This window comes from Salvia splendens, chromosome 3, assembly GCF_004379255.2.
Source record: "Salvia splendens isolate huo1 chromosome 3, SspV2, whole genome shotgun sequence".
NCBI lineage: Eukaryota > Viridiplantae > Streptophyta > Magnoliopsida > Lamiales > Lamiaceae > Salvia > Salvia splendens.
In genome coordinates, this window is record NC_056034.1 from 25429551 (window position 1) to 25444935 (window position 15385).

The 15385-nt window shown below is 46.3% G+C and overlaps 1 protein-coding gene across 1 annotated transcript; it reads right to left on the minus strand.

Moving 5' to 3' along the window:
* Window positions 1–14119: 14119 nt before the first annotated feature.
* LOC121796778 lies at window positions 14120–14641 on the minus strand. Its single transcript, XM_042195560.1, has one exon. The coding sequence runs from the start codon at window positions 14639–14641 to the stop codon at window positions 14120–14122; it is 522 nt and encodes a 173-aa protein (XP_042051494.1).
* Between the last annotated feature and the right edge of the window lie 744 nt (window positions 14642–15385).

Genomic DNA, 15385 nt, shown 5'->3' on the forward strand with positions numbered 1-15385 from the left:
AAATATGAAAGAGTCTCCGGCCAACAAGTCAGCCTCGCCAAGAGTAATTTCTATATTGCCGAGGCCCATGAACATTGGGCAAACTCAATCCAGGCGGAAGGAGGCTTCTCTAGAGGGGCCTTTCCTTTTCTCTATCTCGGTGTCCCTATCTACCGTGGTGTCAAGCGCACGGACATGTTCCTCTTTCTACGGGAAAAGATTGCAAGAAGGATCTCAGGATGGGCACACCGTCACCTATCCTTTGGAGGAAGGCTTACGTTGATTAAGAGCACTCTTGAAGCGATCCCCTTGCACATCTTTCAAGCCGTCGAGCCCACGGCCGGTACCCCTCAAGCAACTTGATCAACAAATGGCCCGATTCTTTTGGGGGTCTACGAATGAAAAGAAGCGGACCCATTGGATTGGATGGGAACAAATGTGCCGGCCCACTGATGAAGGAGGCCTTGGGATCCGAAAAACTATGGAGGTCCTCCACGCTTTCAATATCAAACTGTGGTGGCGATTTCGGGAGCAAAACTCCCTTTGGGCAAGATACATGATGGCAAAATATTGCTCCAACTCCACACCGCTCACCTTGAGATTGCCGAGCAGGAGTAGCCCTACGTGGAGAAGGCTCTCAAGAGCATGGCCCCTCGCGCAACCGCACATGAGATGGCTAGTGGGACAAGGGGACATCTACTTCTGGGATGACATTTGGCTTGGCAATAGCCCTCTGAGGGAACTTAGCCTTGATGATAGGGGAAGACCAACCACCCGGGTCTCGGAGTTCATTACAAATGGTGGTTGGGATGTGCCCAAGCTCCAACTCCTTCACAATCAGGCCGGCCTCCCTCAGCATGTTATCGATGGCATCATTAATACACCGATCCTCCATGACGAACAGGATATCCCGAGGTGGAACCTCTCTAAGCATGGGGAATTCACGGTGGCTTCGACATGGGACACACTTCGAGGACGAAACCCGATCATCCATGGTTTGGGGGACGTTTGGAAGGTAGGCCTCACCAACTCAATAGCCATCTTTATCTGGAGGCTTCTCTCCAATCGGGTGCCGGTTGACACGAAACTTCAGTGGCGGGAGATTGAGCTAGCTTCTAAGTGCCAATGCTGCCCCCACAGACCGAACACTGAGTCACTCCAACACCTCTTCATCCAGGGATATGGAGCTCGCAGAGTATGGAGTGAGTTCGACGGCTGGTTCACAGGCCCGTTCCCACGCATCCATATCAATGACACAATCCCTACGAGAATCGAAGTGTGGGCGCGAAGGTGCCAACAGCCGAACAAGAAACATCTTAGCCGAGCCACTCCATACCTCATCCTTTGGTTTATTTGGTCGGAGAGAAACAGGAGCCGCCACCAAGGCACACAGTTTTAAACCACAAAACGTGGTATGGCAGGTCCACATGTTCATTCGAAATGCTATGTCTAATGGAAGCTTGAAGCCGAAACATTGGAAGGGAGTTAAACTTGGAATCAATATTCCTCAACAAGCGGCGGCAATCAGGGCGCTACCCCTAGCCATGGCAATCAAATGGAACCCCCCGGATCAGCCGTGGATAAAGCTCAACACGGATGGCTCCTATAATGAAGCGAACGGCAGTACAGGGGCTGGCGGGATTATTCGAGACCACTCGGGTAAGATGCTCGTCGCCGTCAGCACACCCCTTGAAGCCCACTCGGCGTTAGAAGCGGAGCTGTTGGCCATGATCCACGGGCTAAATATAGCCAAGGAATACGGCCTACCAATCTGGATTGAGTCAGATGCAGAGCAAGCAATCAAATTGGTCAATGGGACGGGATGGGGGCCGGCACTCGCTCGGCAAGCGGTGGCGCAACTAACCATTCTCAAACGCCAACTCAAATTCCGAGCCACCTTCATACACAGGGAGGGGAACAAAGCGGCGGACTTCCTTGCGAAAATGGGGCTAGTCCAAGACAGTGGCCTACGAATGCACTACAACTCAGCACCGAGAGAACTATTGGACTTGGTTAGATTGGACGAGATGGGAGTGTCGCACATCCGAAACCTAGACGGGGACGGGCATCAAAGTTGATCATGAGACGACGGGAGACAATAGTGACTAGCTTTGTGGTTAATTGTTTTTTGGAAAGGAGTATGATGAGGTCCGAACCTTGTGGGATCGGACCGCATACTACTCTTGATTTTGTTACGGCACACCACTTTTGGGTGTGGCCACGCCTTGTAATTATCTCTTGTGGAAATATAGGGATGAGGGACCCACGAACCCTCCACCGTAGAGGTGTTTGATTAAAAAAAAAAAAAAAAAAAAAAAAAAAAAAAAAAAAAGATTGGGTTTGGTTGCATATGAGAAAGGAGAGATTTCCTTCGAAAAGAAAGTCCAAGTTGCAGCCAAGAGGAGATGGACCATTCCAAGTGATTGGAAAAGTCAATGATAATGCTTACAAACTGACTTACCTGGTGAGTTTAATGTAAGTGCTACTTTCAATGTTTCTGATTTATCTCCTTATGTTGGTGAATTAGATTCGAGGACGAATCCTCTTGAAGAAGAAGGGAATGATGGAGCTACACCCAAGCTGATCTACAAGGACAAGAAGATGGATCCATTGTTCATTCAAAGTGGACCAATTACAAGAGCTAGAGCTAAGAAGATAAAGGAGTCCATGATGCTTTTAGTTGATGAAATAAAAGCCCAATTCCAAGACCAATCTACATTGGGCCAAATGGTGAATATTATTCAAGTTAGTGGGCAGCCCAGTGCATGAAGTTTTGAGTCACTATATATCACATTTTGGAGGCCCAAATTAAAGATACATGATGCATTTTCGTCCAAGTTGGAGCAACCAAAATGAAGAGTCATTTTTAAGTTACTTTTTGAGTTAAATAAGTGACTTTAGATGTCCTAAAGTCACACCAATAGTTTAGGAGTTACTTTTCACTTATTATGAGTCATTCTAAAGGTCTTAAGTTGTACTAATGATATGAGACTTTCAAGAGTCCATTCTAGCCTATAAATAGACTTTGTAAGCATGTCATTTAAGGACACCATTGATCAAATACGAAAATAGACTTTGTCTTGTGAGTTGAATTCTCTTTGTAGAGTTTTTCACTTGTTTGGAACTTATCAAGATACTTTGAGCAAGTTCTTGTGGCGTTCAACCATACCGAGGTTCTTGGCTAATCATATAGCCAACGGGTCGAGGTTTTCCAAGCTCTGGAAGTGGATCAAACCAGATTATCAATCAAGGGAGTCCGCTGCCAAACCTTATACGTGGGGTTCTTGGATCAATATATCCAACGGGTCCTTCGTCCTATCCCAATCCATATCAATGGAAATGACCTTCAAGTCTAAACGCGCATGCTCCGAGGTTAGTCTTTTGGCCTACGCTGATGATATTGTTATTTTTACGCAAGCGGCCCAGGAATCCATCCAACGGGTTAGAGCTTGTTTAGACGAATATTCGGCCGTCTCCGGGCAGAAGATCAATCTATCGAAGAGCAATTTTTACATTACCGAGACTAACGGTGACTGTGCGGGCACGGTGGAAACGGAGGGTGGTTTTACTAGAGGTACATTCCCCTTCCTCTATCTTGGCGTACCTATTTACAAAGGTGTCAAAAGGACCGACATGTTTCTCTTCCTCCGAGAGAAAATTTCAAGAAGAATTTCGGGGTGGGCACACAGACACCTATCATTTGGGGGCAGGTTGACCTTGATCAAGAGTACCCTCGAGGCCATCCCAATACATGTGTTCCAAGCGATCGAACCAACAAAAGGAGCCCTTAAGCTCTTGGAGCAACAACTGGCAAGATTCTTCTGGGGCACTGTGGAGGGCAAACGACGTACACACTGGATTGCTTGGGAACAGATTTACCTCCCCACTACGGAAGGAGGCCTAGGGATTAGGAAATTTAAGGATGTCCTGAAGGCCTTCAACGTCAAATTGTGGTGGCGCATTAGAGAGCAAAACTCCTTATGGGCCTCACACATGTATAGCAAATACTGTGCCTCAAAATCACCTTTGGCTCGACTGAACTCGGGTAGGAGCAGCTCGACGTGGCGACGACTCGCGGCCGCTCGGCCCCTGGTCCAGCCAAACATCCGTTGGATCATTGGTGATGGACGAGCCCTGTTTTGGGACGACATCTGGCTCGGGGATAGGCCAATCAGAGATCTTTGCTTAGACACAAGGGGTGATCCCACGACAAGGGTTGCAGAGTTTTGGATGAATGGAAAGTGGGATGGGGCTAAGGTTGGCACCACATGCAACCAAACGGGTATGCCGCCTCACGTGGCTGAGGCCATCATGAGCACCCCTATCCTCCCTGACAACCCCGATGTCCCGAGGTGGACTTTGTCTCGAGGAGGAAATTTCTCTCTGTCCTCGGCATGGGATTCTAACAGGGCTAGGCAGCCCCGTATCCCAGCTCTTGGAGACATCTGGCACGGTGGCATCTCAACAACAATCTCGGTTTTCATGTGGAGACTTATTTCGAATAGAATATCGGTTGACGCAAAACTACAATGGAGGAACATCTCCTTGGCATCTAAATGCCAATGTTGTCCTAGGCAGCCGGGGTTGGAATCCATTCAACACCTTTTTATTAATGGACAAGGGGCGAGCATGGTTTGGAGGCTTTTTGATGAATGGTTTGATGGTGCGAGCCATCCCCTTCGGCCATCGGACTCCATTCCATCTAGACTCGAAGCTTGGGCTAAGAGAATCAACCGGTCCACAAAGGACCACATGGCTCGGACCCTTCCTTGCATCATCCTTTGGTATTTGTGGGCGGAGAGGAACAACAGCCGACATAATGGGGTTTGCTTCAGGGCTTATAACGTGGAATGGCAAGTCAGGCTATATGTCCAGAAACTGGTGGAAAGCGGGCGAGCACGGGCGAAGCACTTCAAGGATGTCCGTTTTGAGGGGTTAACACTCCCTCCCCCCTCGGCCGAAGGAACCAACAAGAAGGGCCGTGGCTATCAAATGGCAACCCCCGGATGCTCCATGGCTCAAGTTAAACGTCATGGGCAGATACGATGCGACAACGGACAGAGCCAGTGGAGGTGGGATCATCCGAGACCATCTCGGTAATATGGTGGGGGCTTTCTATACGCCGATTGGTGCACACTCCGAGCTAGAGGCCGAGCTCGAAATCATTCACCGAGGTATGGCATTTGCCGAGAGGCGAGGCGCATTCATCTGGGTAGAGTCAAGTTCACATCAAGCTAGGGCAGCTATTGAGTCAAGGGATTGGGGACCGGCAGCATGTCGTCACACAATGGTACGAATCCAAGGCATTATGAAGGAGGGTAAGTTCAAACTCAACTATGTTCATCCGGAAGGCAACAAGGTGGCCGGGTACTTAGCTAAATTGGGAAAGGAATCGCCGCATCATCAAGAGGTAAATATAGAGGCCGCTCCTAGGCTACTAACCGCCATGGTTCGCCTTGAACGGCTTGGAGTGCCGAACATCCGCTTGGAAGAAGATGACAATGGATAGGCAGGAACAGATGGGGATCCCCAATGCCCGAGCCCAAACCGAAGAAAGAAATTAGAAGAGGTTTGCTTGTGATTGGTTCGACTAATTTATTCTGGAGATTTTTTGGTATGATTGGCTTTGTAAGATTTGTAATAGGTTTGATTTGGTTAGACCTTGTGATAGGATTTCTGTTGGGAGTATGATGAGGTCCGAGCACAGGCCCTGGACCGCCTACTACTCCTATTTTTTGTGGTGGCACATCACTTTTGGGTGTGGCCACAACTTTGTAATCTGCTTCTTTTTGATATATAGGGATGAGGGACCCACGAACCCTCCACCGTAAAGGTGTTTGATTAAAAAAAAATCCTCACGCTTGAAGATAGGGTTGGAAGTGAGACCAATAGGCAAGCCGAGATGATTGACTTTGCCGAAACCATTGAGGATTGTAGACTTCTTGATCCAGGGTACGATGGAGCAGACTTCACTTGGGCCAAGAATGGGTTATTTGAGAGGTTGGATAGGCTGTTTGTTAATGAGGTTTGGTCCAATGCCTTTGAGGCAACACGGGTGTTTAACCTACCTCGAATCTCCTCGGATCATGGACCGATCCTCGCCAGATGCACGATCCCGAGGCCTCCAACACGGGGTAGCGCCTTCCGATTCCAGAATATGTGGGTTCGACACGAAGGCTTCAAGGGCTTCATTCAAGATGTTTGGGAAGAACCGACCGGGGCGTCGGGCCTGCTCAATCTCCAAACAAAGCTAGCCAGAAGTAAAAACGCACTTAAGGCTTGGAATAGGGAGGTCTTCGGCAATATCCATTCCAATCTCCAAGAAATGGGGGTGAGGATCGCACAAGGCCAAGCCGATTTTGAGGCTGATCCAACCCCCCGAAATAGAACCGAGATCAATAAAAGCATTGCAGAATACATCCTCCTATTGCATATGGAAGAGGACTTTTGGAGACAGAAAGCAAAGGTGATAAGAATACCAAGTTCTACCAGAGCTGGGTGAAACAGAAGAGAGTTAGGCTTCGTATAAACTCCATACATGCGAATGGCCGAGAGATTGCGGATGAAACAGAGTTGAGAAATTCGGCGGTTGAGTTTTTTCGGAGCCTCCTCGCACCGGATAATCCGACACTCGTGGAGCCGGATATCGACTTAATCCAAGAGCTCCCTCCAACCCCGGCCTTAATGGAGATCCATAAGCCCCCAGATGCCGAGGAGGTGAAGAGAGCGGTATTTGATATCTCCGGGGACAGTGCTCCGGGCCCGGATGGCTTTTCGGCGGTCTTTTTTCAAGCTTGCTGGGGGATCATTGAAAAGGATGTTGTGGATGCCATAATGCAGGCCTTCCTTGGAGCATACCCTCCCAGAAGTATCACGGCCACAAATATTGTCCTCATCCCGAAAAAGGCATCGCCCGAGACGTGGGCTGACTTCCGCCCTATAAGTCTTTGCAATGTCCTTAACAAGATTATCACAAAAGTCCTCGTTGCTCGCCTCGGCCCGTTCCTGCCCCAAGTAATTTCACCAAACCAGAGCGTCTTTGTTAAGGGACGACTTCTACATGACAACGTTTTGATGGCCCAAGAGATGTTTCACGAAATAGCAAGGTGCTTCCCCGCACCAAATGTGGCGATTAAGATTGATATGGCTAAGGCCTATGATAGGGTCTAATGGAGCTTCCTAACTGAGGTTTTTAGGCGCATGGGCTTCCCGGATGCATGGATAAGCCTTGTCGAACGATGTATAGGCTCATGCTAGTTCTCAGTTCTCATTAATGGCGTTCCCGCTGGGTTCTTCAAATCAACCCGAGGGTTAAGGCAAAGAGACCCCATCTCCCCGGCTCTTTTTGTGATAGCCGCGGATTACCTATCTAGGGCACTCGACAAGCTCATTCTTGGCAAGAAGGAGATGGTATTCAAGGCCTCCAGGAAGTGCATGGAAATCAGCCACCTGGCTTACGCTGATGATATTATCATTTTCACCCAAGCAGCTGCAGCCCCAATGCATCGGCTTAGAGCGTGTCTCGACAATTATGTGAAAGTTTCAGGGCAACAGATCAACCTTGATAAAAGCAATTTCTACATTGCAGACGTGCACGAGCAATGGGCACGAACAATCCAAGATGAAGGAGGATTTGCTCGGGGTACGTTCCCTTTCCTATATTTGGGGGTTCCTATATACCGAGGGGCCAAGCGGACGGAAATGTTTATGTTCATTCGGGAGAAGCTAGCTAGAAGAGTATCCGGATGGGCGCATCGACATCTATCTTTTGGAGGGAGGCTCACTCTTATTAAGAGCACACTTGAGGCGATCCCCATTCATATCTTTCAAGCCATTGAGCCAACGACCGGTACTCTCAAGCTACTAGATCAACAATTGGCCCGTTTCTTTTGGGGCTCGACTAATGAAAGGAAGAGAACTCATTGGATTAGTTGGGACCAGATGTGCCTTCCCTTTAACGAGGGAGGACTCGGCATTCGGAAGTTCTCGGAGGTGTTGCGTGCCTTCAACATCAAGCTGTGGTGGCGATTTCGAGAACAGAATTCTTTATGGGCACAGTACATGATGCAGAAATATTGCTCCAATGGCTCACCACTTGCCCCGAAACCCACGAGTAGAGGGAGCCCAACTTGGAAGAGATTGACCAAGGCATGGGGTCATGCCCACCCGCACATTCGATGGCTTGTGGGAGCAGGAAGAATTTATTGGGATGACATATGGCTCGGTGATATCCCCCTTAGGGAGACTTGCATTGATGAGAGGGGCAATCCCATGACAACCGTTTCGGAGTTCTTCACTAACGGCACATGGGATGTTCCTAAACTTCAATTGCTTCATGATCAAGCTGGTCTTCCGCAACCAATCATTGATCGGATCCGCAACACCCCAATAATAACCGAAGATCCGGACATCCCGAGATGGACCTTGTCCCGACGAGGTAACTTCACCTTAGCCTCAACGTGGGAGGTGTCCCGGTCCCAAGGACCAATTATCCAGGGACTCGAAGACATATGGAAGGCTGGTCTCACAACTTCCATGGCAATCTTTAATTGGAGGCTCTTATCTAACCGGATCCCTGTTGATTCTAAACTTCAATGGCGCAAGATCGAGCTCGCATCCAAATGCAACTGCTGCCCCCACCGGCCGAGCACAGAGTCCCTCCAACACCTTTTCATCCAAGGCGTAGGGGCGAGAAGAGTATGGAAAGAATTTGATGGATGGTTCGAGGGCCCCTCTTCACCACTTGGGATAAACGACACCATACCCACACGAATTGAAGTATGGGCAAGAAGAACGCAGCAACCAGGTAGGAAACATCTTAGCCGAGCCTTGCCTTACATCATCTTTTGGTTCCTCTGGGCAGAACGAAATAGAAGCCGCCATCATGAACTCCAGTTCAGGGCGAATAACGTTGTGTGGCAGACCATTACCTTTATCCGTAACAACATGGAGAATGGAAGACTCAAGCCAAAACATTGGAGGGGAGTTCGGCTTGGAGTCGCCATCGCTAGCCGTGCCGAATGCCTAAGACCACTTCCGCTTGCAATGATGATCAAATAGGAGCCTCCGGATCAGCCTTGGATCAAACTAAACACAGATGGATCATACTTCGAGAGGTCTGGTAAGGCCGGGGGAGGGGGCATTATTCGGGATCATTCGGGCACGTTGATTTTGGGTTATGCCTTACCCCTCGAAGCACAATCACCCCTCGAAGCCGAGCTGCTTGCTATACAGCATGGATTAAAGATGGCCGAGGCCCTTGCGAAACCGATTTGGCTCGAGTCGGATGCCGAGCAAGCCATTAACCTTATCAAAGGGGCACAATGGGACCCTGCCCATACTCGCCACGCCATGGCGCACATTGCCTTGCTAAAGCGTAAGCTCACCCTCCGAACAACTTTCATCCATCGGGAAGGCAACAAGGCGGCCGACTTACTCGCGAAGATGGGTACGGACATGATCTGCAGCCAAACCTGGTCCGAACAAGATGTGCCGGAGGCCCTTACAGATATCGTCCGGTTGGAGCAGAAGAGGACCCCGAATATCCGCGTTCGTGAAGATGGAGAGACTTAATTGATCACCATAGAGTATGCAGGTGTCGAGCCAGCCATGACACGGACCCACGAACCCTCCACCGTGAAGGTGTTTGATTAAAAAAACCATCTCTTAACCATCTCATCCTTTAACTATTCATTCAATTTTATTTTTTATTTTTATTTCCAACAAATTCAATTAATAAAAACACACTTCATTAAATAAAAAAAATAAAAATTACATAATTTAAAATACAATTTTATAGAAATTGAGTAGACCTACTCCGCCGGCGAATCATCCCCCGAAGGCGGTGGCGTTGCACTCAAGCTACCTGGAGGCGGAATACCCATTTGTCTTGCCATATACTCAAGCTACCTGGAGGCGTCAAGAAGGAAGTGTCAGCCATCGTGGCAGTCAAGTACATGGACATTAGGGTGTTCGAGCCCGAGACCAAGCCCGCCTGGCTTGATTCGCCTCGGCCCCTCCTCCCTCTAGCCGCCTTCGACGCCTTGGTCCCTTGCGGCCGACAATGCCCACGAGAGGAGCCCCCTGCATCGGTGGCTGTGCCCTCAACCTCTTGTGAGGCGTTGCCTGACCCGCCCTCACTAGACGAGTATTGGCCACCCGCTGTGTGTTTCGTGCGTTTCGAGCTCGAGCCCGTGCTGGACTTGACACCGCCGGCCCACCTTTCAACGTCTTTGACAGCCTCCCAAACATCGACATGTTTGAATTCTTTGCCATTGTCGTAAAAAAAGACTCGCATAGCTGCTCTCATAATGTCGGCTCCACTGGCTCCGCTTTGGTATTGAGCCGCTTCATTCTTGTAGATGCGGCAAAATTTTTTGCCATCTCTGTCGACTCGGTCAAAATGACTGCAGAGCATCTTCATGGTGCGGCGGCGGGACCGTGATGGCTTGTTCTCGTTGTTGGCGTCGGTGACATTTTCCCAAAAATACTTGCGGGTTTGTTGATTCCCGACGATGGGATCGTACGAGACGCTGACCCAAGCGTTGAACAGAGTCATCGTGTCCTTAGGGTTGTATGGATGACGGCCTATATCCTCATCGTCTTCCTCCACGGCGTTGAATGCGCGACCTATGGAGCTTCCACCGCCTCGTCCTCCTTTCGGATTGGGTTCATCCGGAAAATCCTCCCTAATTTGGGATAATTCCTGCGATTGCCCATACCTCGGGGCAGAGGGACGAGAGTATGCATCCACATCAAAATAGGGTGGTTGGAACGCCGCCGGCATCGACGAGCCTTGGGTGCCCGGCGTCGATGAACCGGAACCGACAGCACCCAAGACATTGTACATGCCCCCCAGTCGCCAAACGTGTCCAACTCATATATGCCGGAGCCGCCCTCATTTCCGTTGCCGGGCATTTTGAGATGAAAATTGGAGAGGTGAGATGAAAATTAGAGAGGAAAGAGAGATGATTGGAGAAGAATAGATGTGTGTTTGTGTGTATAATGAGGATGAAAGATGAGTATTTATAGAGTAAAAAAAGAAAAAAGAAATTGAAAAAAAATACCGTTGAAAATGGTAAAAAAACGGTAACATTACCATTTAAATTTTTATTTATTTATTTATTTATAATTAAAATCGAATTTTAAAAAAAATGATTTATTGCGTCAGCGTGACGACGCCCACTCGAGGTTATAAAGTAAAAAAAGAAAAAAGAAATTTTAAAAAAATACCGTTGAAAATGGTAAAAAAATGATAACATTACCATTTAAATTTTTTATTTATTTATTTTTAATTAAAATCGAATTTTAAAAAAAATGATTTATTGCGTCTGCGTGACGACGCCCACTCGCGGGCCGGCGAATGGGCGTCACGCCTAGCGCCAGCGCGCGCCAGCCGTCTCTCCGGGACGAGACACCCACCAAGACGAGACCGAGACGTATCCCTGCAACGCTGTCTCACTGTCGTCTTGCCTCTCCGAGACGAGATAGAGACAGCAATGAGAAGCGTTGCGGATGCTCTTTATAGTATAAGATCATATTTTCCTTTCATTCAATAAATCATTGCTATATATCCATTTATAAGTATAAGAATATTATTATATTGCCTTCATTCATTCAATAAATCATCCTTATATATGCAGCCCTAATACTTCCTCCGTTCCTTGTTAATAGAGGTATTTTTTTCGGTATGGAGTTTAAGAATAGTGTGTTAAATAGATGATGAATAAGGTAAGGGAGAATAAAGTAAGAGAGATAAAGTGTGAATAAAATAAGAGAGAAAATTACTTTTTGCTAAAAATAAAATGACTCAATCAACTTGAAACTTTCCAAAATAGAAAAAAATCTATTAACATGGAATGGAGAGAGTAGTATAAAAATATAATGGTGATATATTGCCTTCATTCATTCAATAACGCATTGCTATATATATGCATTTATAATAGAATAAAAATATAATAGAATATTGGCTTCGTTCAATAAATAATTCATGAACGTTGATAACGACAACGATCCCAAGTAAATTAAGATGTTACTAAATTATCCGGTCAACTAATTGCGTAATCCCTAGTCGAGTAATATAATTATATCTTTACACGTAATACGTTATATATATATATATAATAATGTATTGAACTCCCTCTTACTCACTTAAAAGTACATATTTCTTTTTTAATTTGTCTCACATATTCACTTGCCTATATTTAAAAATAAATCTTTCTTTTTTATTTCTTCTTATGAAATATTCAATTATCTTTTTTTCTTATCTATTTACCACTAAAAAAATTTGAACATCTTAAATGAAACGGATGAAATAGTTATTTAATAATAATTAAATTGTTTATTTAAAAAGATAGAAGAATATCTCATCTAATTTAGGAAATAGTTATTTAATAATAATGAAATTGTTTATTTAAAAAGATAGATGAATATCTCATCTAATTTAGGAAATAGTTATTTAATAATAATGAAATTGTTTATTTAAAAAGATATATGAATATCTCATCTAATTTATGAATATCTATCATTCAACACATGAAGTTGAGGTAGTATAATAAACAAGAGGCACAGTCCGATCGCCTCTTCTTCGATCCAGGCGAGACGAGGTCCATCCTCGAAGAGGCGCGTCACAGCGACGACGACGGCGTCAAAATCACGGCCATCGATTCCTACGATCCGTTCCTCGATTTCAGATCGTCGATGGCGGAGATGGTGGAGGCGCACGGCCTCAACAGCCTCGACGAGCTGCTCACTTGTTACCTCAGACTCAACGACAGCTCCAATCACGGCTACATCGTCGCTGCCTATGTCGATTTGCTCATCAACCATCACCACTGCTCCTCCTCCTCCGCGCATTACTCCTTCACATCGCCTCTCTCCTTCTCCTCTTCCTCCACCGTTTACAGCGAACGCCAAATCGCCGCCGGGTGATCGGAATGTTTTCCGATGAGAATGTAGCGGTAGAGAGATTAGAATTTTGCCTACACGTGTAAACATATTACACGGCTGCATTTAATGTAACACTACTACTACTAGTATTCATTAATTTTAAAATTTATTTATTTGAGATCGTAATCTGTATATTAATTAATATGTTTTTGAATTAGTAGAGAATGGGTCCAACCTCAATAGACTAAAAAGAGTTTCCAAAATTGAAAAACTCATACTCTTATAGGACAAACTAAAAGGAAAAGAATGATGAAATGTACTAAACATCATCGTGAAGAAACAGAGTAAAAACTCCATGAAATTCAAAAATTGGGAAGTATCTGTCATTTGAAAGCAACAATACCAATGAAATTGAGGTGGTCCTCTCTGCACCTGCTGCTGCTAAATTATTATTCAAAAAAAACATATAAATTCATTCATTCATGAATTATTATCAAGATAGAATCATTTTGATCGATATAACATAATAGAAATTGTCATATCTTAAAAGCTTATTTGAAGCGTAACTCGTATATATGGGTTTACTTGGCCAACAAACAAACCTTTTGAATCAAAATTGCCCACAATCATACATTTTGTGGTGTTTGTAATGTAACGGCAATGAAAACAAGATAAGTTTGGTCAATAGAGCATAATAATTGTTGAAGCATAACTCATATACATGGGTTTACTTGGCCAACAAGCAAAATGTCTAGAGCTTTTGTCCAACGACAAGGAGCTTAGACATTAATGTATGAGGTGCCGAGTTCGAGCCGTCTTGACATCAGTTATAATTTCCTCCTTTCTATAGTATAGGAGTTTATTTGTAATTTCCTCCTTCATATAGGAGTTATTTTTTTTTTAAAAGCAAACCTTCTTGAATTGACATTGCCCACAATCATACATTTTGTGATGTTCGTAATGTAACGGCAATGAAGACAAGATCATTTTGGTCAATAGAGCATAGTAATCATTTTTTTTCCTCAAATACCATCACGGTGCAGGGTTCACGGGTCCCTCATCCCTATATTTCAGATCAAAAAAGATTACAATCTATGGATTACAAAAGGGCTGAACATTCTAAGTCTAGGTGAACAAAAACTATATACAAAACACACTTGGACAATTAAACCACAAGAGTAGGGAGAGGTCGTGCCAAAGTTGGTTCGGCACCTTCGTACTCTACGGCCCTCGCCGCTTTCACTTCACTTGACTATCCTCGAAACTCAAAGATGTAACTCGGTGTGCTCGACTGTTCAAGATGGATGATTGCACGAAGTAACATAGGTGCTGAGTCTTCCGCGATGGTCTGGACTAGTGTAGCTTCGATTCCCAGTTGAGCAAGAAGGGCTGCCGCTTTGTTGCCATCGTGGTGAGTGGTGCTGATTCGGCTATTGCTTTCGGCCAATAAGTTTCGGATTTTAACCATGATTTGCCGGGCGTTGGCTGGACCCCATTCTCCTTTGTTAATCATAGCCGTGGCTTGCCTTGAGCTGGTCTCGACCCATGACCGATGGCCAAGGCCTCTAGCTTGGGATAGTCCCCGGTATATCATCTCCAATTTTGCTTTGAGTTCGGACTTCGTGGCCATTGGTGTTAGAAGGGTCGAGACAAGGCTGCCTTGATGGTTCCGGAAGATGCCTCCGCCACCAGATCGACCCGTCGCCTCGATGTAAGATCCCTTTACATTGAGTTTAATCCATGGGGGGTCTGGCGGCTGCCATTTCGTGACCATGACTCTCTGCTCCGGTGCTCTCGGTTATGGGGGAGCCGCAACTACCTCGGTGTAATTGACTCCGACAAAATGTTTCGATCAAAGCCGTTCTCCTTCCACTAACAGTTGGATGTGCAACTGAACTTGCCAAATAACACTGAACGCCCTGAACCGCACTCCATTATGTCGGCTGTTGTTCCTCTCCGCCCAAAGGAACCAAAAGATGATGCAAGGTAGGACCCGGGCTAGGTGCATTTTTGCAGTTTGGTTGGATCTCTTTGACCATTTGTACAATCTCGACGGGATGGTGTCTACCTCTAGGATGGGTTCGCTTTGGCCCGCGAACCATTCGTCGAAGAATCTCCATACACGGCTAGCCCCTTGCCCACTGACAAAAAGATGTTGTAATGTCTCGATCCCCGTGTGTGAGGCAGCAATGACATTTCGAGGCCAGACTAATGTTCCTCCATTGGAGCTTGGCGTCAACCGAAATCCTGTTTGAAATAAGTCTCCACGTAAAGATTGACATGGATGTTGTGATCGTTCCAAATGTCCTCGAGGGCCGGGATAATAGGCTTGCGGGTACGGTTTGTGTCCCATGCCGATGCGACCGTGAAGTTGCCGCGCCGAGATAGGCTCCACCTCGGGACATCATTGCTCCCCAACAGTATGGGAACGTTCAAAATACTCTCGGCAATGTGTGGCGGGATGCCGGATTGGAGTTGGGTCATTGTTATCCTTGCTTGATCCCACTGGCCGTCGAGC